This window comes from Cebus imitator, unplaced genomic scaffold, assembly GCF_001604975.1.
Source record: "Cebus imitator isolate Cc_AM_T3 unplaced genomic scaffold, Cebus_imitator-1.0 Scaffold260, whole genome shotgun sequence".
NCBI lineage: Eukaryota > Metazoa > Chordata > Mammalia > Primates > Cebidae > Cebus > Cebus imitator.
Window position 1 is genome coordinate 2,850,539 of NW_016107575.1, and position 21,597 is coordinate 2,872,135.

Sequence of the window (21,597 nt, forward strand, 5' to 3'; positions counted from 1 at the left end):
AACTAAATATAAAATAATAAAATCATTAAAGTAGTAGGGTAAATGGCACACGTTTATACCTGTGTAACATGGCTGCACATCCTACATATGTGAACTTAAAATAAAATTGAAATTTTAAAAAAAAGTATTAGGATAAAATCTAAGTGATTATCAGTATAAACTTAAGGAGGACAAGGACTTTCTAAGCATGACATCTAAGGCAAAAATCTTACTGATGCATTTGTCTTTTTATTTAAAAAGATGTTCTATACAAACATTTAAATTACATATTGAGAAAAATATTAGCATGTGATAGACCAGGAATTCACTTTCTTTATAACAAGCTCTTAGGATAAAGCAATAAGAAATGGGCAAAGGACTAATATAAAAAGTGAGCAAAGGGTAACAATAGAAAATGCATAAAAGAAATACGCATATGAGAAAATAGCTTATATTTGCTGACTACTGCATGCTAGGCACTGTCCTGAGAATTTTATATAATATTATGTAATCCTCATAGTTACACTATTAGGTAGATATCTTTATCTGTATTTTATAGGTAAGGAGACAGAAAAAGTGATTTCTTCAAAGAAGTGCAAATTAAAATAGTAACATTGAATTATGACTAAAAAGCATGTTATAGATTAAAAGCTTAGTGGCGGTGTATGGTTCTGCTGGGACTATAAATTGGAACATCTTGTCTCAGCAACTTGGTGTAGTATATATTGAGTGTCTAAAATATATGCGTACCTTTTGCCCTATTAACTGTATTTCCAGGAATTTATCCTACTGAAATAATCTGATGAATATATAATGTAGGCAGTCCTTTTTTACATAATGGAAATCTGAAAACACTGGTGAAAGTGGATATATGAATGCTAAAAAAAAAAAAAAAAAAAAATAGATTCTGTTCCAGAGAAATTTAAAAGGGAAAGATAAAATTTCTAATTATACATCTTCTTTATAATAAGTCTTTAATAATATGTATTCTGAGCATTTTGTTCATGTTCTTTGCCATTGTTCTTTTCTCTAATGATTGAGTACAAGGGACTGGATTGAGTTCAGTGAGTATGCGACTGCGCTCAGGATTAGCCACATTCACAATGCCAAGTGCTCTTTATCTTTGTGCCTATTATAAAAGTATATGATACTGTGCTTCTTATCACTAGGAGCAGCAGATTCATTTGTTTCTTTTTTGCACAATTCTTTATAAAAATAAAAGCAAATGCAATACAATATTTAAAGACAGTGTAGCTGCCATGTAATAGCTCAAAATGTTCACTTATTAAAAGCAGCACATTCAGTGTATGAAAGGTGTAGGAGTGTGGAATGTGTGAAGATTAGGATCTCTTACACAACTATGCTCACTGGATTTATAAGAGTAAAATATTTGCAGTGAACTAATCAGACTGAATATATTTTGGTACATTTATTAAAAATCATATCTATTTTATATATGTATTATTTTCTATCTATTGATATGAGAAAAAAAATAGGTGAAAAGATTTGCAATGTAGTTTCATTTTTCTTTAAAAAGGAAATACTCCCACCTACCTATAAGTGAGTTTTGTGACTGATGGAGGTCAAGCTCCAATTTTATGTTCTTTCCAAATAGAAAGCCAGTTGTCCAAGCACCATTTATTGAAATGTCCATTTCCCCCCACTGATCTTCAATAAATCTCTGCCATACGTCATGCCTATATACCTGTAAATGTTTCTGGTCTCTTTCTTCTATTGTTCTGTTTTCTCATACTTGTACTAATACTCTGCTTCTCTTAATTATTATAGTTTTATAAGTTCCACTATATTTTTCTTTTTTTTTTTTTTTTACAGTCTCTTGGCTATTCTTAGCTCATTTGAGTTCCATAAATATTTTAGAATGTTGATTTTATTAAATTCCACATAAAAATGTTATAATATTGATCTTACTGCATTGTATCCATAGAATAATTTGGAGAGGAATGACATCTCTACAGTACTGACTCCTGTAGCATATGAATGGGGTATATCTCTTCATTTATTTAGGTCTTCAGTGTCTTTCAATGAAATTTTATAGTTTTCTCTAGAATAGCCTAATATCTATATATCTATAGATATATATATATATCTTACTGGATATATTCCCAGTTATCTTAATTTTTTATGCTATTCTAAATAATATCTTTTTTTGAGACAGAGTTTTACTCTTGTTGCCCAGGCTGGGGTGCAATGGTGCGATCTCGGTACCAGTTTGCTAAGCATTTTTATCTTTCATGTTAAATATCTTAAATATTTAATTTTATCAAGTACTCTTTTAGTATCTATTGAGATAATAGTTTCCTCATTTAATCTGTCAAAGCAACAGAATGAATTGATTTTTGATTGTTAACGTGAAACTTCTAGCCAAGATGAAGCAGAAAACACCAGCTTTATACCTTAAACACCTTAAAAATTGGACAAAATCGGCCAGGCGTGGTTGCTTACTCCTGTAATCTCAGCACTTTGGGGAGCTGAGGGGGGCAGATCACGAGGTCAGGAGTTTGAGACCAGCCTGACAACATGGTGAAACCCCGTCTCTACTAAAAATACAAAAATTAGCCAGGTGTGGTGGCATGCACCTGTGATCCCAGCTACTCAGGAGGCTGAGGCAGGAGAATCACTAGAACCCGGGAGGCGGAGGTTGTAGTGAGCCAAGATTGTGCCACTGCACTCCAGCCTGGGTGACAGAGCCCATGGCCTCCCTCAGTTGAGGTGGCCTTTGAGAATTTTGAGAAATCAAGGCAGCTAGAATTGCAAGGCAGAATACAAGAGAGAGACACAGAGAGGAGAGCTGCACCCAGAACTGAACTAGAGGTTTATGGAGGTTTTCTCTGGAATCTTCAGCTGAGTATTGACAGGTGCATGTATGTGAGAAACCACCACCCAAGACCGGAGGTTGAGTTACCAATAAGGAGCAGGTGGGACAGTCTCAGAAGAGTCAGTCCTCTCACAAAGCCAGGAATAGTTCATGTTCGAACCAATTAGAGTAGAAAATCCTCTTCAGACATGGAGCATTGAGTAGTGTCCTCAAAAAGGTATTGCCTCACTAGTAAGTCAAAATTAATTCTAGACTAAAGGCTGCCCTGTTCACCATTAACAAAGCTAAAGGCTCACCTCTGGAGAACCACAGTTTCTTTATAAGTAACTGAACTGTGCCTCCAGAACAAAGCTTTAGAACAGGGGTCAGCAAAGGACAAACCACAGGCCCGACTATCTTGCTGCCATATTTGTACAGCCTTGAAGCTAACAATGTTTTACATTTTTAAATCATTAAAAAAAAAAAATAGTATTATTCTTTTACATTTGGAAATTGTCTTTAAATTTCACTGTCTGTAACATTTTACTGGAACACAAGCATGCTGATTCATTTGAGTGTTGTCTCTGGCTGCCTTCACACCACCATGGCTGAGCTGAGTATCTGTGAGAGAGACCTCATGGTCTGCAAACCTACAGTGTTCACTCTTTGGCTCTTGACAGAAAGTTTCCTGACCCCTGTTCTAGCTGCAGTGTGGCTCTCCCCTGGGCTCTGCCTTCCCCACAGCCTTTAAGCAGTGGCTGTATTTTCTTTTTTTTCCTCCCCTTGTACGCTGGGCCTGGTGACTTGGTGGTTGTCCTCTTGATTCTTCATCACTGCTTTAACCCATTCTTCTTCCTCCTCTCTAACTCACCCCCCAGCCCAGAGATCACTGCTCCTGGGAGCTCCTGAACCCCGGGCCATTCCTACACATTTCTCTATAATGTTAATTCCTAGCCCACTGTCTCCCTCTCCAATACTGCTCCTGTCTTAATTCTCAACATGGCAGCCAGAGTGATCCTCTGGCTAAAATGGAGCCAGAACATATTTCCCTCCTTAGAACCCTCCAGTGGCTCTCTGCTTCATTCAGCCTAAAAGCCAGCTTCCTCACCATGGTCTATGAGGCCCTGCTGATGTAGCTTCTCTTCCCTCTGTCTTCCTCGCTTCTTGTCCTTGTCACTCGCTCTGCTCCAGCCACAGAGGCTTCCTTGCTCTTCCCTGCTCCTGTCAGGTATGTCCCCTGCTACCAACCTAAGGCCTCTGCCCCGGTAGTTCCCCTTGTGTGGATTGCTCATCCCCGGATTAGGGGTTCTCAAAGTCTGGTCCTTAGATCAGCACATCAGTATCAAGTAGAAGTTGCTCAAGATGAAAATTCATGGGCCTTACCCCAGATCTACTAAACCAGAAACTTGGGATGGGCCAGAGTCTGAGTTAAAAAAATATATATATATATATATATATATTTATATATATTTATATTTATATATTTAGTTGACGAACAAAAACCAGATTCTGAGTGTTACCATGCTCTCCAGTGACACTTGCTAAAGTTTGAGACCCACTGCCCTGGATGTCCACATCGCTGACTCCCTCACTTCCTTCAGGCCTCTGCTCCGAGGCTTCTCCACGGACCCCCTTCCATAATGCAGCCACTGCCATCAGCGCCTCATGTTCCCTGCTCTGCTTCCTTGGTCTTATTTTCTAATATACTCTTAATATACTTGTGATATCCTTATCTTCCAACAGAGTCTATAATTTACCGCCTTACTATGATTGATCTATTCCCTTCACTCTCTACCATGGAAAGTAAGTTATTTGTAGGCAGAAATTCATGTGGGTTTTGTTCACTGGCATAACCCAAGCTCCGTGAGTTCATGTTGCATGATTGGCACTAAGTAGTTGAATAAAAGGTGAATTTTCAAAGTCATCCACTTTGTGCTTTGTAATTCTTAGCTGAGAATTAGTTGTTAGTTACCCTTTAATCTTAGGCAAAGGCTTCAAGGCTCCCAGAGGCCTGTGGGTTATCCTGGACCTGCAGATTTGAACTACCCCAAAAGAAACAAGACCTCTATTGAAGCTGACACAGAAGTTGTGGGACTGATTTACAGAGGCCAGGTTTGTGTGGCCTCTGTAAATGACTGGCAGCAAATTATGGGGTGTGGTCTAAGAACCAAACATGTTTTTATAGCCATTTTGTCGAAGCTCAAATCATTCAGGGCTTTCTGTGGCTGGAAATGGAAAGTTTCTAAACATTATCATAGAATAAATGGATTGCTGTTTTTCAACTCTGGTTGCACACCAAATTTGCATGTAGAGCATTTAAAGGAGCACAACCACCTGGGCTCTGCACACCAAGCAGATGATTCCATGCTCTGATGTGAAGCTGATATGCAGTGAACACTGAGATTGCTGGGATGGGCTGAGAGCTTGGCCTGCAAAAGAAGTAATCCTAGAGACTAGAGCAGCTATGACTACTAGTGAGTGACAACTTCCAGAACCTCCCCCTCGGAGTTTTTCTTTTGCTTATGTAGTAATAAAAAGCCAAGCAATGGAGATGAATTTTCTATAAAGTATACCTCAGTAAAGCGCTTAGTGAAAAAGACTGAAAATATGTTCAGAATTAAGTCACTACAAGTAGAGTCCCCTAACTACGCATAGCTTCAAACTATGAACCGTCAAAGCTGAGGATGGCAACAGGCTGCATTAGCCAAATTTTAAGAGTAATAACGTTCGGCTGGGAGTGGTGGCTCAAAGCTGTAACCCCAGCACTTTGGGAGGCCGATGCAGGCGGATCACCTGAGGTTAGGAGTTCGAGACCAGCCTGACCAAAATGGAGAAATCCCCTCTCTATTAAAAATACAAAAATTAGCTGTGGTGCATGCCTGTAATCCCAGCTACTCGGGAGGCTGAGGCAGGAGAATCGCTTGAACTCGGGAGGTGGAGGTTGTGGTGAGCCAAGATCGCGCCATTGTACGCCTGGGCAACAAGAGGGAAACTGTGTCTCAAAAAAAAAAAAAAAAAAAAGTAATGACATTCATGTTCTTAACCTTTTAGAGCAAAGAAGATTTTATGAACATCTGCATTGAACCTGACTCCGTCAGCAAAGGAGACTTTATAACTATAGGGTAAGTGGACTGGGGTTCATGGGAAATGATGCTTGTGGTTTTCTCAGACTTTACTATTCAGAGTGTGCCATGAAGTCTAAGACAGGGTCCAGCCAAAGCCTTGTCTTGTTTGGGAATTTTTACGTCATTTCTTTACTGTGGGCTGACATGTATAGTGCCCCTCTCCTATGTTGGACATCACTGTTAATTTTGTGGGGCTCAGAATGTAAGAGCAGTCTTTTTCAGTGGAAACCTAAGAATTCAATGGAGCATGACATAGCATCAGGAACTTTGGTTTCAGGGTCAAAGAGCTGAATGCAAATTTTGATTCTGTCACTTACTGATGTCATAAGTTGGATCATTTAGCGTCTCTGAATCCTTTCCCTGTCTAGAGAATAGAATAACATGATCATCTCTGCCGATCTCAGGACTGACTTTCAGTCTGGAGTAAGAGAATGTGTGTAAAGTCTTTTTCTATTGTGAAGCACTTCACAGTACCCATTACGGTTTATGTCAGTTCACCATGTCCTCCTATTCCTAGGGCCTTTATGAAAAACTGGAAAAGGTGTACCTTGGACATTTCCCAGGCCTTTTTCCAATACAGAATACTCTTCCAAGTCCTGTGATTTGTTAAGTCCTACCTCTGCCAGAATTTTATTGGTTAAGAATACTATAAATCCTCCACCGGCCTTCAGAGCATCTGAGGAGCTGGCGTGTTCCCATGCCAACTGGTAATCTGCTCGGCTCCGCTTTTTTGTGCTTTGTCTCAGAGCTCCCTCTCGTGCCCATTTAGGGATCACACATTTCTGCTGCAACGGCCTGGTCTCCATGGCTACTTCATTATCTACACAGGCACATAAGTTGGTTTTTCTCGCCTTTGCATAAATTCTTCAGAGGCTGAATAGCTGATTCTGCAGCTTTTGATTTTCTTGCTGTATTGATAGGAAAAAGAAGGGAAAATCCTCTTTCTTCTGCAGAATGTCCAGAAATCACACAACCTTCATTGACAGTCTGGCCAGCGAGACCAGCAATATTCAGATTCCTTTACGATACTGGTATCCAGAAGTAGACACCCCAATTCTATTGCTTAGGTTAGGCGAAGCCACTATGTTCTGCATTGTTAGCACCAGCAGCGGCCACAGTGTCCTTCTGGTCTCTACAGGAAGTGAAATCAAGTAATGTCTGTTTCCTCTGGGTATCTGAAGAGAACACTGTGAAGCTGCGTAGAAAACTGATAGTTTCGTAGAATTACTGTTAATGAATGATAAATAACGGACTAATTGACTTGGATTAGCTTCTACTGTATTTCCCCTGCCTAGCTGTCACAGGTATAGCATGAGGTGGAGTGTGTCTATATGTGCTGGAAATTTTACTCCATAGTCACTGAGTCTAGGTAGATATTATATGCCAAGTAGACTGTGTTATAAATACAGTCATCCCACAGTAACCTTGGGGGATTGGTTCCAGGACCTCCCTCAGATACCAAAATCCAGATTCTCAAGTCCTTTCTATATAGCAGCATGGTATTTGCGTAGACTTGTGCACATCTTCCCTATGCATATTAAATCTTCTCTAGATTACTTATAATACCCAATACAATGTCAATGCTATGTGAATAGTTTTACTGTATTGTCTAGGGGATAAGATAGTCTGTACATTTTCAGTACAGATGCAAATATGTATGTATTGTCTATCCTCAGGTGGTTGAATCCACAGGAGTGGGACCCACAGATAGGAAGTCATCAGAGAACTTTTAAGACTAGTTGTCTTACATAAAAGAAAGATCTACATTAGAGTAGAAATATTTTCTTCTTCAAGTAATCGATCACAAGTACCAAATACCAGAAGTTTAGCACTTTTCCTAAAGAATTTAATTTCATTGTAATTTTCAAATTTGAGACTAACAGTCTAAGAATTAGGTACATGTGGAATGATTTAAAAAGAATTCAGAGAAAGTCATAACTTCATGCACAGTTCTCTACATTCAGTCCAGAATGTATCACAATACTAAGTAAGAATCACTGCTGGAAAAATTATTTATAGAACTCTGTGGCTTAATAGACCATCTGTCCACTTATGTTACCTCATAAAAAAGGGGGAAAGAATTGCTACATTGTTGCACCCTAATGCAGTTGCCATCACTGGTGTCAAGCTTGCTTTTTCCTGTGCCCACAGAAGTCGAAAGGTGAGGAACCCCAAGCTGCATGCTGAGGGCACGGAGTGTCTCCAAGCCAGCCAGTGCACTTTGCTTGTCCCCGAGGTGAGTGGGGAAGGGGGTCGGTAGTCCCACAGTGTTTGATTCATTCTTCATCGGCCTGCCCCTCTGTGTGTCCCCTCCTTCCTGTTAGCTGATCCACACTTAGTATTATGTGCCAAGCATTTTTCCAGGCTCTGGCTCATATTAGGGGGGACTTGAAAAGGATGGCAGAATCCCCTTTGGAGTCACGGATTTAGAGTTGGACTCCTTAAGGCTCCCATCATTTTTGAGCCAAGGTTCTTGATTTTTAGGTCTCCTAGCTTTTATTTTTCCATATGTAAAAAAATGCAGAAGGTTATTACATTAAGATGTACAGAGAATTGTCTAGCTGGCAAATGTTAATAGTGGCTTTTACTTTAACATTTTTTACAAAGGATCTGGAATCAGTTTTTAGTTCAACACTGAATTTTTCTGTATTATGAAATGCCATGCTTAGAATAACCTACGTAAGTGAAAAAAAAATGGAAATAGAATCTGAATTGTTAGGTTATTCAACTGGCAATAGAGAAAAAAGGAGCCCTTTCAGATAGCCTTCGAAGACATGTGGCCATTATATTATTCAAACAAGACTATAGGTAAACAGAAGCTATCCCCATAGTGACTGGCATCACAGTTTTGATATAAATATTGAATTAAATGCATGAGTTATGTAAGGGTTTCATAGATCCTGTAATGATATTAATGTTGATACACCTTAGGTGTAAATCTGAGCAAGTCTTAAGGAATAATGAAAATGATCCAGCAGATATAATAGCTTGTCATAAGAGAATTAGCTGTCTTTCTCTATTTTTATTTGACAAGGATTAGCATAATATAAAAGGACTATATTATGTTTATAAATTCCTTAAAGATGTGTCAGGACCCTTACCTTTTAATGCATATTTGAAAATTATAACCATGTTGTTCAAATCCCAAAATACTCTGGAAAGAGATAGGAGCCAAAAAAAGGAAGTAAATCCTTTCATGGATGGTAGAATTAGGATGTTTCCAGAACCAGCACTGTGCCCATCATAGTAGGCACTGAAGTTTTTTTTTTTTGTAAAAGAACATTAGGATAAATTCTCAAGAGAGGATGATATTTTCCAATAATGAAATTCTGATGCTGTTGAGAGACTTCCAATTCAAGCAGGCCACTGATGTGGGTGTGAGCTGTTCTGAATATTCTCTTCTCCCCAGGGAGCCGGGGGCTCTTTTAGCATTGACAGTGAGGAGTATGAAGCAATGCCTGTGGAGGTGAAACTGCTCCCCAGGAAGCTGCAGTTCTTCTGTGATCCTAGGAAAAGAGAACTGCTGGCAAGCCCCACCCAGTGAGCAGGCAGAAGGCAAGTGCTCTGAGACTACACTTTAGGCCATTGGCGGGACCAAAACAGAACAGGTGACTCAACCATCCCAAAAGTGTTGACAGAGGGTCCCAAGGGCATTTTCATGGCAAGTATGTCTCTGCCCCCCTCCAGTAGTGCTTCCCAAAGTGTGCTCTGTCACCTGCTTGGCAATCAGCTTCCGTTAGTGCATGTTTTATTTTGGTGTGATGGTCGACCCTCCTAAACACGAGCTTTCCTCAGGCTGGTTCAAGATGGAAAAGGACTTTCTTCTGTTTTATCCAAAAGTGCAACCACAGTGGAGAGCCCACAGTGGGCTTAGCCTGCCTAAGCCCCTCCATTCTTGTTCTGTTCTTTGACCGTGCTAGTAATTCCGGGGAAGTGTCTTCCTTCCCTGGTGACCCTTTCCTAGTTCTAGGCTCCTCCATGGGTGCTGCTATTTTGTGAGCTCCAGCTTCTGTTTAGCTTTTATTTCAGTTCTATCCTCAGTCCAGAAATGTATGTGAGGTGGTTTTCACCTCCAGCCATGGCTATAATACTGTAAAATGCTAGTTTTTATTTTTTTAAGTAGTGCTTCCTAAATGGTATGCATGAGAGCCACCTGGGATGCATGTTGAAAATTTATTTGGGGTCCACCCCAAACCTAACAACCCAATTTGGGGAAGGGGCCCAGGAGTGTGCATTTTTTAAAAGTCAGCCACCCTTCCCAGGTGATTCTGTAAGTTGTCCCTCAGCCATACTTGGAGAAATAGTGTTTTAAAAACAGTGGTCCACAAAGTATTCTGCTCATGTGCCCCCCCAAAAGTATTTTGAAAAATCATGTATCCCCTCACCCATCTAAGTTGCCACCTAAAATTTTTCATGGGAAGTTAAATAGTTGACAAAGTATGTATTTGCTGGTGTTGTGTAAATATTGGTATTTTACAATAAAAACTGTTATATCGCTATTTTAAATATATTCAGTACCATTTAAATATCACAACAATTTGACACCGTTCATTCATTTATAAAAATAAATGAGCTAGTTTTTTAGTAGTTGAACATTTTAAATTGGCTTCTCTCCTTCTGTATTTCCATACCACTTTCAGCCAAGAGTCCTGTCATAATGTAATCTATTATGCCTGACATCTTTTAATCATTCGCCCCATTATCTCCTTGTCAACAAAAAAGTATAAATGGAAATAAGTAAGTTTTTTTAGTTCTTCTGTCAGTCCAGAACAAATATTATTGGTATATAATGAAAATATTAATATAATTATTTGATGATTAAAAATTGTTCTATTAGAATGTTCTTTAACCTAATTAGTTCATTTATCCAAGAGTACACGAATGTTATTTACAGCTGAGATGGGGTTCAACCTCAGTTGTATTCCTTGTTTCATTTCTTTATAGATGTAAGCACATAAGTTCTATGAGAATAGAAAGAAGTATGTTAATTTTGTGCAGTTCTTTGAATTCCTTTGGAATTTCGACAAAAATCATAGTGCTCTATCAAGAATTATTAATAATGATCTATCAGTTAACAACTTGATTAGATTCTCCTTTAGTTGTTGAAGGCAGAGAACTGAAATCCACCTGATTTGCCAAGCCTGTCATTGACACCATTTACTTTTCCTACCACTGACCAATTTTCCTTTGTTTAGTGCCCCTGAGGTTCTTACACTCTAGACGGCAGTGCACCACAGGAAGATCAAGGAGCGAAGACTGCGAGGGGGGAAAGGGAGGAAGCAGAGCTGGCAGGCCTGAGCTATACAGGCTTACTCTCAGGCAGATCCCATTTAAGATAGACTACATACACCATGCCCACACATCCCATGGAGAGACACGACCAATGCTTTAGTGGATTACAGAACAGCTATGAAAAGTCCATGAATGAAGATCACAAAATGTAAGGCCTTCTTATTTCACACTGTATATTCTTCAGGGTGGTAAAATTTCTGCTTTTAGCAAAGACCTAACAGATGGTTGCAAACATCAGCATAAAGATCACTCATCCCATACCACCCACGGACAGAGAGAAGGGATACTGTGGTATATGAAAATAAAAGTTTTCACCTGAGCTGAGAGCATTCAGCATATCATGGTTCTGTAACAGTATCAAGGACCAGTGCAGAATCTGGCTTGCTTCTTTGCTAGGCTACCAGTTTGTGTATATGTGTGCTCATTTTGTGGTTCTAATCATAATGGTACATATAATTAGGGAAGGATATGGAAGCCACATTAGAATCTTAATTCAGTTATAAATATAAATATACCTTGTTTCAAACTTTGTTTTCTTGATTGAGGCTCTTTCCTGTGAGGGCTTGGTTTCCTTATTGTTGACTGCTTTGTTCTTTGCCTTGTCCTTCCCCATAAGGCCTGCATGGAAGATGTTTAACAATGCAACTAAAAGAGAGTGAGCCTTGTCAGCCAAAGCTGGAATGCTGAGCTGTCTGGAGGAGAACTTAATAACCCAGTTTGGGGTTGGGGCCCAGGAATCTGCATTTTTTAAGTCAGCCTCCTTTTCCAGGTGATTTTGTTTAGTACAAACCTTTTGACAGGTTAATTTCACTTAAATGCAAAGATTACTTTTGTTAAAAACACCGTAGTTGCTTTCTATAAGAGCTTAACATAAAGCGTTTTTCCTCATACCTACTTTGCACATATTTGTATGCAGTTATAATTCCTATGTGCCAGTGCTTCACACACGTAACTGATGCATCAGTTCTCACAACAACCCTAGGAAGTAGCTACAGGTTGAGCATCCCTAATCTGAAAAGGTGAAATCCGAAATGCTCCAAAATCTGAAACCTTGCCACCATGATGCTTAAAGGAAGTGCCCAGTGGAACATTTTGGGTTTTGGATTTATAATGCAAAGATTCTAAAATCCTAAAACATCTGAAATCTGAAAATACTTCTGAGTCCCAAGCATTTCAAATAAGGGACATTCAGTCTGTAATATTATATGGTTACACAGCTCAGAAAGTAGGAACCCGGCTTTGATTCCAGGCCATTTGATTTACAGAGCCGCCGCCAGCAGTGTACTCTATACCAGTTCTAAATGAATGTTGGCGACTCCCCAAAAGGTTAAAAATGAAATAGAAGTTTAGAATATACACATATACCAAATATATACATACAGTTTTAAACTCGTCTTCTGGGTGGTGTAGTTATTCCCAACTTTGTTTCCTATTACCTGGAGAAAGTTTGTCCTGATCGTGGCTTCTAGGAGGACAGGTAGCAGCTCCCCAGTCTCCTCCATTCAGGACTGCAAGTGAAGTCAGGTTCAGCCCCACAGCTCTGCTCGTGGGGTGGGCCACCATTCCTTCCTACCACAAACCACATTTCTTGGACTAGAGAAGGGATTGCAGCACACATGTTCATGTTAAAATGTGAACTTTAATTGTAAAAATCATTTTCTGTAAATATAGTTATGTCAACCTCTCTGCACATAACTTGGTTCAGATATATACAGATACAATATTCATAGATGTTATTTGTACCACAGAACAAAATCAATTCAAGAAACATTTACTCTTAGCTTCAGGATTAACCCCAGCTTTCTTTAGGTCTTAAAATTACCACCACTGGCAACAGAGAGAGCACGGCATACCTGGGCACACCAGTATTCAGGGCAAAATTTATTAAGTGTCTTACCAATTTCATAATATGAGGTAAATACCTGAAACAAAAATAGATTCAGTCTCTCGTATTGCTATAACTCTTAGGCTGGGTTATTAATCAAAATAGGAGTTTTACCTTTAAGGCGACAGGGAGGCTATGCTGATTCTTAGAAAGAAATGGGAAAAGTTTTTCTAAGGCTACAACTATTTGTTTAGGCTTATTTTCCCAGACCTGTACAAAAATTCAGTCAACAAGCTTTGGGTAAACACAGAAAATTCATTTTGCTTTCCTCTGCTCTCTGTCCCTGAAGTCACTCATCCAGGGTGGTTGTTCAAAAGCCAAGAATCTCCACCATTCTTTACTTGACAATCTTTGTGGACACATTAGACCGAAACTTTTTTTTGTAACATCATCTTAAAATTTTTAGTATACTTTTTGTTTAGTTTACCCAAAGGAAGGAGTTTTCATTCTAATGTCAATTAAATATCTGCAACCATCCAACTCAGTGACCTCTGTGTGGACTGTTCACTTTATGGATCATCTCTGGCTAATTAAAACATCCTGCCTCACCCCCACACTTGCTGACTGGCCTTAGAAAGCAAAGTAAATTTATTATTAGTCTAAATAAGCATTCTACAGGAAACATAAGTAATTCATACCTGGCCTACTATGAAAATTAAATTTTCTGAATTTAGATCATATTAACTCTAGAAGCCCCACAGTATGCTAAAATTCGAGAATTCTAAAAAGATGAAAGCAAGGCTTTTTTTCTCCGTTGTCTTTATATAGCACTAGAAAATTCTTATTCCCTTTCTAAATTTGCAATTTCATCCAACTGCCCCTAAATTCTAGTTCCAAAAATGAATTAAAGTGCCAGTTATAAATCTACCTCCCACTCCCACCTCTCTCCAGTTAAGAAAGAGGCCCAAAAATAAGAATGATGCCATTTACCCTTTTTTGTACTAGAGTTTTACTTAAGGTTGGTGTTTTTATGTCAACCTTCCTAGGACTGTCAAGTCTGCCTCCTAAAGAGCGCTGTCAAGATTTTATAGCACAATCTCCTTATTCACTCTCCAAATTATTTACATAGTAAAACTTCTATAGGGTCTCAGCCACTACCAAATTACAAAACTGCCCATTTCCTCTAGAATAGTTTTAAAATTTCCTTCCATTTCAGTATATGCATACTCATTTCATCACACAGTAATATCAATAAAAAAATAAACTTCCATTTCTTATAAGAAAAACATTAACTTAATTCACAGCCATTTCCCACAACACTCAGTACGCCAGTAGCTTCTAGGAACAGAGGTATATTAGTAATAAAAATGGAATATTAAAAATCCATGACTTGGGAGTAAATGGAGCCCTTAACTCCCCCTCTCCCCCTACCTGAATCAGAAAAGAGTTCTCCTGAAATGAGAAGGGACGGGACTAGGGTCAGCAGGATTCCCACCCCAGGGTATAACTATAAGGTACAGGGGACAAGAGAGGAGCACTGGCCATTTCGCAGAATCCAAGCCCACTAAGCTTGGGATCTATTAGGGAGATAAAAGCCCATGCCTGGCATATTGGTCCCCATGCTAATTTTCTTGCCCATGTTAGAACTGTCATCACAATAAGGCAAGTTCACTGCCAAGCTGAGCATTATCCTATTTTATTCATCCACCTGCCCACTCTTCCTTTACCTATGCAAGGCTGACCTATACAGAGACTGGAGAAAGCATCTTAATCCAGTCCCTGGGCTATGCAGTTTCAAAGGGAAATAAATGGTCCCTCAGGTCTCTGCCTCTTCTAGGAGGGTTGATGTCCTATGACTGAAAGGCTAATTCATTACTGCCCTTCCCTGAAGGCCTCAGTTTAAAGGTGAGTGATTTCATCTTTTAGTGTGTTTGAATGGCTTTCAGTGTATCAAGACTGATAGCAAATTCATCCTCATAGCCCTTAGAATGAAAAACAGTGATTTAGCTAAGATTTATCTTCTAGCCAAAAGATCATCAGTAGTCACATGGTCACAAATCTTCACATGTGGCATCTGGGAGCATCTGCACCGTGTGCTATCTTAACTTTCTTGACTTTCAAGTAGAACAAAACAAGATAAGTTACAAATGCAAGTTCCTATGCTAAATTACTTCTATTGATACATCAGTGATTTCAGCTTCCCTCCCTTAACCAGATGGAAGCAGAGATGCTATAATAGATGATAGATATGGAAGGCAAAAGCCTTCTAATTCATTTTAATCATAATTGACTGAGGATCGTACAGGTCCCAGTTGGGACACTGACACTGGAATGGTCTCCAGCAGGCGTAGAGAATATTTCACATTAAAAGCCCAAGCAAATTCTGAACACATAATTTGGCCCATGCTTTTTTTAGTCTGGTAGGAGATAAGCTCTACCATTTCTAACTCCTTGTGGAGAGTCCTAAGCCAGGGGCTAACTGGACATTTTCCCAAAGGCTGAGCAGTATCATCTGCTGAGCCTACAGAATTGAAAACACCCCCTTTAACAGGCCTTTGTCATATTTTACATGGATACCAACAAGCTCCAAACATGGATTCTACTCCCATCTGGGATCTTCTAACTTAGGAACAATAAATAGGGCAGCCTAGCCAGCATCTCAGGTGAGCAAGTTATTTCCAAACCAGCACATGGTTCATTCACAGTATGGCATGTGATCAGGCTTACAGCTTCACAGGAGAACTAGGCCTGCATAGGCAGGCGAGGGCTGAGGCCAGGCAGCAGATAGTGGCAGAAGGTATCACACCACAGGTTTCCAACCCTGCTCCAGGAGGTCAATGATAATCATCATGCCCGCCCCTAAAGAGCTTACAGACCTAGATGTCTGTGAACGATGTTTACCACTTTCTTCTGAACAAAAGCAGATGGCTTCTCAGAAAATATTTCAAGACTGGCAGAAAAGCAGGTCCACATGGCTCCTAGCTTCTGTTGTCACTGTGGAATTCCCCTTGTAGAAAACTGGCAGCAAAGGATCCCGGGTTGTGCCTGCTAATTTCTGATGTGGGGGAGCAGAATCTGGTACAAAGCAAGCCTTAGGTGATTTTGGAGGCCACAGCCTCCACTTCATAGCCCAGGCAAGACATACTCTGAGGACGATCAACGGTGGCAAAGGTAACCGAAGAGATAACGCACAAGCTGTTCAGCCAAGCAGAAGCTCTAAGCAAGATTTCTGGCCCTCTGAAGAAGCTGGCAAGGTAGGGAAGGACCAATTTCTTGGGATCTCTCTTAAAGGGAGAAGTTCTGCATTGGGGTCAGCTGAGCCCAAGGCCCCTATGACCTGAAACATGGCACTGCCTCACTGGCACATTCTCCTCTGGGGCCACCCATACCCTGGCCCTCTCCATGAGTGGGAGGGTGACACATGGAGATGCAAGAGAAAGCTACCTAGACAAGCACAAGTTAAGGGAACCCAGAAGCCCAGACTCACCATTCAAAGGAAAATACAGGAACTTCATTCTCACCCTGCTACCTTGATACCAGCACTTCTGAGCTTGCAGTTTAAAACAGCACAGGAAACAAAAGTGTTTGCATACAGAAAGCTCGGAGCAGAAATGCCTAAAGCAGCCCTCCTGGCAGATTCCCCAAATCCAGAAAAAGGAAGTCTTCCTGTGTCCTCTAGGAGAATCAGGCCTTTCCTTTCACCCCTACTCCTACCTCTAACCACCTACCCCCAGCTTAAAACACCCTGAGCCTCAGGATACCACGAAAAGTAACCATTACTTGGCCTAAGTTAGAAAGGACCCATCAACCCTTCAGAGGCAAGAGGAGAGGGTTGCATGTGAAGGAGAAAATAGGTGAGGTATCAACCTCAAAACATGGATTTTTTTTTTCTTTTGTAAACATACACCTTACTGAAATGGTGGCAACTCACAGTGCAGAGAAAAGTGTATTAGCTGTACAGTTTACATTTCAATGCCCAAACTTATTTATATATTTACATAAAGATGCTACCTTCATTAATCAATGTCTATTTGCATTTCCACATATGAATTTCTTCAGTTTTGATATTCCGTATGAAGGAGCTATAGTGAAAAACACTTTTGAATAAAGCATGAACCGTAAGAACCTTATCTTGGGATGAGATGTGTGACCCACCATTTGAATGTTATTTCTCTCTGCTGTGTACATTAGTCTGGCTGGGTCTTGGTCACAGACATGGATGTATTCATTGATGGGCTATTCCAATAACACAGCCAGGTGAGAAGGGTATGGAGGAAGAAATTATTTGTCGTCAACAACCCGGTATCCCAAATCAAAATCCTCAACCATGGCCAAAAAGGCCTAAACTCAACTCACAGGAACTGGCTAACTGGTTGACAAACACGTAAGCTGCCCTCCTGCAAAGGCCAACCAGAGAGAACAGGCAAGGAGCGAGACCCAGCCTAGAGCACAGCACTGCAGAGGATGGATAGATAAATCCATCGCTGATGCTCAGGCTTCCTGACCAGTGTCCTGGGTGTGACCACTGCCACATTTTCTAACAAATCTGTTATGTCCCTAAATCCAATTATTTAGCCTAAGGAATGTCACCTCTGCTAAAGAGAAGTGTGTTTGTGAGGGGTCCAAAGTGATAAATGGTCTTGTTAGCATCATGCTCCACCCTCTGAGTTAACCAGCTCAGATGCTTGCTAGATTCCGGAATCCAGTACATCTGTGTTGACCCAGAGGTGTTGCTACTAATGCCTCCAGAGAACTCGTGTCCAGATGAAGTGACTCATAGAGCGGCTTCTCTATCCTGCTCGAACGTCAACTGTTCTATCCTCCAGCAGCCCAAACTTTACCCTTTAAAAATACCCAACTTACTCCAAGGGCACACTGAACCCTTAAGAGACTAAATTGGAAAATGAATTTGCTTGCAAGCTTCAAGGCCAGCATTAGCCCTTAGCAATTTCCTGATTTATCCCAAGAGGGGTTCAGAGAAAGAGGAACATGACATTGCATGGCCACCATTAAGTTACCTTGAGGAAGGTTTCAAGGCTTCATTCTGTAATTTTAGTTTTCAGTTTACTGATAAGCAACTTCTGTCATTCTGACTGTAAGATAAACTCACATTTGATGTCAGAAGCATCCTTTTGTCTCTCTTTGTGGTCCCTATTCAAGTAAACAGAGAAGACACTGAGTTGCCCTAATGAACAAGAAAAGGGATTTGATCCCAAAACTATAGACTTCTAGAACTACTAAAAACCTTAAAAGATCATCTGGTCTAGTTTCTGCCTTTAGACAGATGAACATCTAAGGCCACACGGGACAGATGGTTGTCTTATTCTCGAATACATCAAGGGACAAAGACAACACAGACTTTCTGAAGAGTCCATCCCAATGTTTCCAGAGCTCAGCCCACTCCTAGTGATACAACCAAGACCAAACCCAAAGGACCAGCAGCTCTGGGGAAAAGTGGCAGATTCCAGCATCCTAGCACGGCCGGACACAAAACCAAGGCGATCTCACCTTACCTCTAGGGAAAAGGGCAGAAAGGAAATTGCAAAAATTACATTTGTTGGAAAGTATAAACAATATTCCTTTGTGTCAACTTAATTAAAAAAAATGAGGCCCTCTGGGGGCCTAGGATGAACTCCAGGCTGCTCACATCCCACGTGAGGCGGCTCCCAGTCCTGTTGGCTCCTCCTACGGGCAACAGGGGTTGTCAATAACCAGCATGACATCAATGCCATAGGCCTCCAGCAGGTCCAGGAGGAAGCTCCGGTCTCCTTGGGGGTCTAGACCCATGCCCCGGGCATGCTCTGCTGTCAGAGTTTTGTCTTGACTTGCAGACACCTCCAACAAAGTCTGAAATATCCGGTTGTTTTGTTCTAGGAAAAACCTGCATTTGGAAGACAAGACAAAGGAAAGGAAGGGGGAAAAAAAGCTCACCAGATAATCCACATATGAGGAACCAAAACTATACTATTTTAATATACTTTTCAGTGGATTCGAAGCGATCTTCTAAAAGAAGGAAAGAGAGTAAAAGTTAAACAATGATTCAAGTGCTACTAATGTTTAGCAAAGAAACCACTTGTCATTAATTATGGTGTGGTCAGAATTATGGAAATCTCTGAGCAAGACGGCCTGTCAAAAATCCATTTTCCTGTTAAGAGGGAAGTGACCAGGGTTTAAACACAGCCAGGGAAGAGGCCCCCACACTCTGCTTTTCTCTCTTTCTGCTTAGTCATAAGAGGAAGTGAAAATTCAACAATAACAACAACAAAATGAACCTGAGCCAACGTTATCCTTGGGTGTATGCTATCCCTTGATGACTCTTTGGGAGGAGTGAGGTTACGCACAGATCAAGATTTAAAAGTCATGGCTTTAGAGTGCTCTATGAACAAACAAGCCCTGTTCAGGACAGCATTCACTGTCTAGTTAGACTAGACGGTCTAGCCCCCTACAGCTCTCAGGTTAGCAAAGGGCCCGGGGCCTGAAGCAGTCCTGGGTGCTCAGGAATTTCAGACACAATGACACATGTCATGCCTGGATGAGGCTGTGGCTGTGCTCAAGTCTCAGATACCCTCCACCTAAACAGGATGTAGGTTTTAGGAAGTCCTCTATTAGAATCAAGGTGCTGCACCTTTGTAGAAATGCCCACAGTTAAGTTTTCAACATCAAACCAGAAGTGTTACTCCCCAACCTCACCCCTGGAAGGCCAAATAGGAAGCTGGGAGAATTCAGTTCACATCACAGAGGCTGCTTCACCCAGCTCTCTAGGAATGAAGCCAGTGCTGTGGGGTGTAAAGGCCCTGGCTCCTGCACTTACGTGGCAAAGAGATTTCATTCAAGAATTAAAATGTCAGATTATCCTATAATACTCAGTGCAAGGACCTACTCTATTCAAAGGAGGCAATGGAAATGAGAAGTCCCTGAGTCCTGAGGGACAGACAGAACTTCCATGGGGTACACATCCTCGACGTAAAAGCCCAACAAGAAAAGAGACACTAAGACTCCTGTTTCTCTTCAGTGCCCTGCTTCTTTCCCTAAGTCCTCTGGGTTCCCCCAGTGGCATTTCAGGGCTCAGTTTATCTCTGTAAGGAGCCCGGCTCTAAGTACCCTTGGCAGCAATAAAGGGCATCCCTGGCCCACAGTGAGTGACAAGGGAGGGATGCAGGTCACTCAGGTAGTGCCAAAGGGATCCTCAGCGAGACCCCATGCCAACAACCCCAGGACTCACAGCACGAAGAGGTCCTCTTCACAAGGGTTGTAGTCTTCTTCTACTTCCTGGGAGTACAACAGCATCTGCCTGTGGGGAAGGAGGTCACCGTCAGACTCCGGTGCAGGTGCCAGGACCCTGGTCACAGGTGAGGCCTCAGCCAGGCATCTTCAGTGGGCCACCACCTCCCAGGAAGCAGCATCAGCCAGGAAAGGGATCCACAGGGTTTGGACTCAATATCCCTGGGGTCCAGGGCAGTTCTGCCCCTAGTAATCTTAGGCAAGTAACAATCTTTCCTAGTTATCTATTGGGGATGATGATGATAACATTTATTTCATAGGATCACCAAATGATTGAAAATGGCATCAGATACACGTAAGCAAGCTTCTAACACAGCGATCGACACAATGAAGATGCTCAGTCAAGAGGGTTCTAAGCCCCATACACAGGTACATCTAAAGGTCACGCAGACAGCATCTGGCAGCAAAGGTAGTTTCCACAGATTCCAAAGTCCATGAGAAGAAAGAAAACAGCACCATGGACCTATTCCCTTCCTATCAGGGCAGCATACTGGGAGCCTGGCCTCTTCCACTGTTGAACTTCCCTTAATTTCCATCTCTCTCCCAAGCAGCATGGAGACTGGCAGAAATGCGTCAGGGAAGGGGCAGAAAACAGGCTTTGCAGAGACCCCCTCGCTGGAGCTGCCCTGAGGAGGGTGGAGCCCCTGGCGCTCCCCTTAGCTGCCGCTACCTCTGCTCGTTGAGCCGGCGGTACTTCTCCCTGTCCGCACTGTTGATCTTCAGCAGCGGCTGCAGGTGGTCGTGGTGTGTCTTCACATTCTGGTTATCCACGTAGACGTCATACAGCTCTCGCTTCTCCTCGAATATCTTCTCTGTGGTGCCTGTGGAACCCAAGGTTAGAGAGGTGGGAACCCACCCGACCCCACCAGGAAGCAAGGCACCCAGGAGCCCCGTGTCTGGGAGGAGCAGGGCTGGGACCTGAGGGCAAAATGAGGGGAGGGCCCCGTACTCACAGGCCACATAGGACACCTCTACCTCCAGGCTCTCGATGTCAGCCACGTTCACGTAGAAGAAAGGCTTGGACTCAGGAATGGTGCCCCCAATGCCAGGCAGTGAGACGTTGGCCAGACAGCAGCAGCAGTACACTGTGGGGACAGAGGTGGTGAGCAGGGAGGGTCTGTGCCTACACTGCCCTTCCCCGCTCAGAGCCTGCGGCACAACACCCCTGCTCTAGGCCACCTTCCTCCCGCAATAACACTGCTCTAGGCCACCTTCCTCCCGCAGTAACACTGCTCTAGGCCACCTTCCTCCCGCAGCACCCCTGCTCTAGGCCACCTTCC

General features: G+C 41.7%; 2 protein-coding genes across 5 annotated transcripts in view; one reads left to right on the forward strand and one right to left on the reverse strand.

Moving 5' to 3' along the window:
* Positions 1 to 14,007, forward strand: part of AGK (acylglycerol kinase) — a 105,233-nt gene extending 91,226 nt beyond the window's left edge. For both annotated transcript variants that reach the window (XM_017499765.2, XM_037728269.1), the window contains exons 15-17: positions 5,846 to 5,916; positions 8,071 to 8,155; positions 9,329 to 14,007. In XM_017499765.2, the coding sequence (XP_017355254.1) occupies positions 5,846 to 5,916; positions 8,071 to 8,155; positions 9,329 to 9,463 (291 nt within the window). In that variant the 3' untranslated portion in view covers positions 9,464 to 14,007. The remainder of the gene's footprint in view (positions 1 to 5,845; positions 5,917 to 8,070; positions 8,156 to 9,328) is intronic.
* The window catches only part of DENND11 (DENN domain containing 11), a 46,146-nt gene continuing 33,727 nt past the window's right edge, over positions 9,179 to 21,597 (reverse strand). Inside the window, exons 6-10 of one of the 3 annotated variants that reach the window (XM_017499764.2) lie at positions 21,271 to 21,402; positions 20,988 to 21,138; positions 20,259 to 20,327; positions 12,648 to 18,917; positions 9,179 to 11,829 (exon numbers count right to left, since the gene is read on the reverse strand). In XM_017499764.2, coding sequence (XP_017355253.1) covers positions 18,722 to 18,917; positions 20,259 to 20,327; positions 20,988 to 21,138; positions 21,271 to 21,402 — 548 coding nt within the window. In that variant the 3' untranslated portion in view covers positions 9,179 to 11,829; positions 12,648 to 18,721. Of the gene's footprint in view, positions 18,918 to 20,258; positions 20,328 to 20,987; positions 21,139 to 21,270; positions 21,403 to 21,597 lie in introns of all 3 variants that reach the window. The other 2 variants (XM_037728267.1, XM_037728268.1) reach the window with 2 other exon arrangements.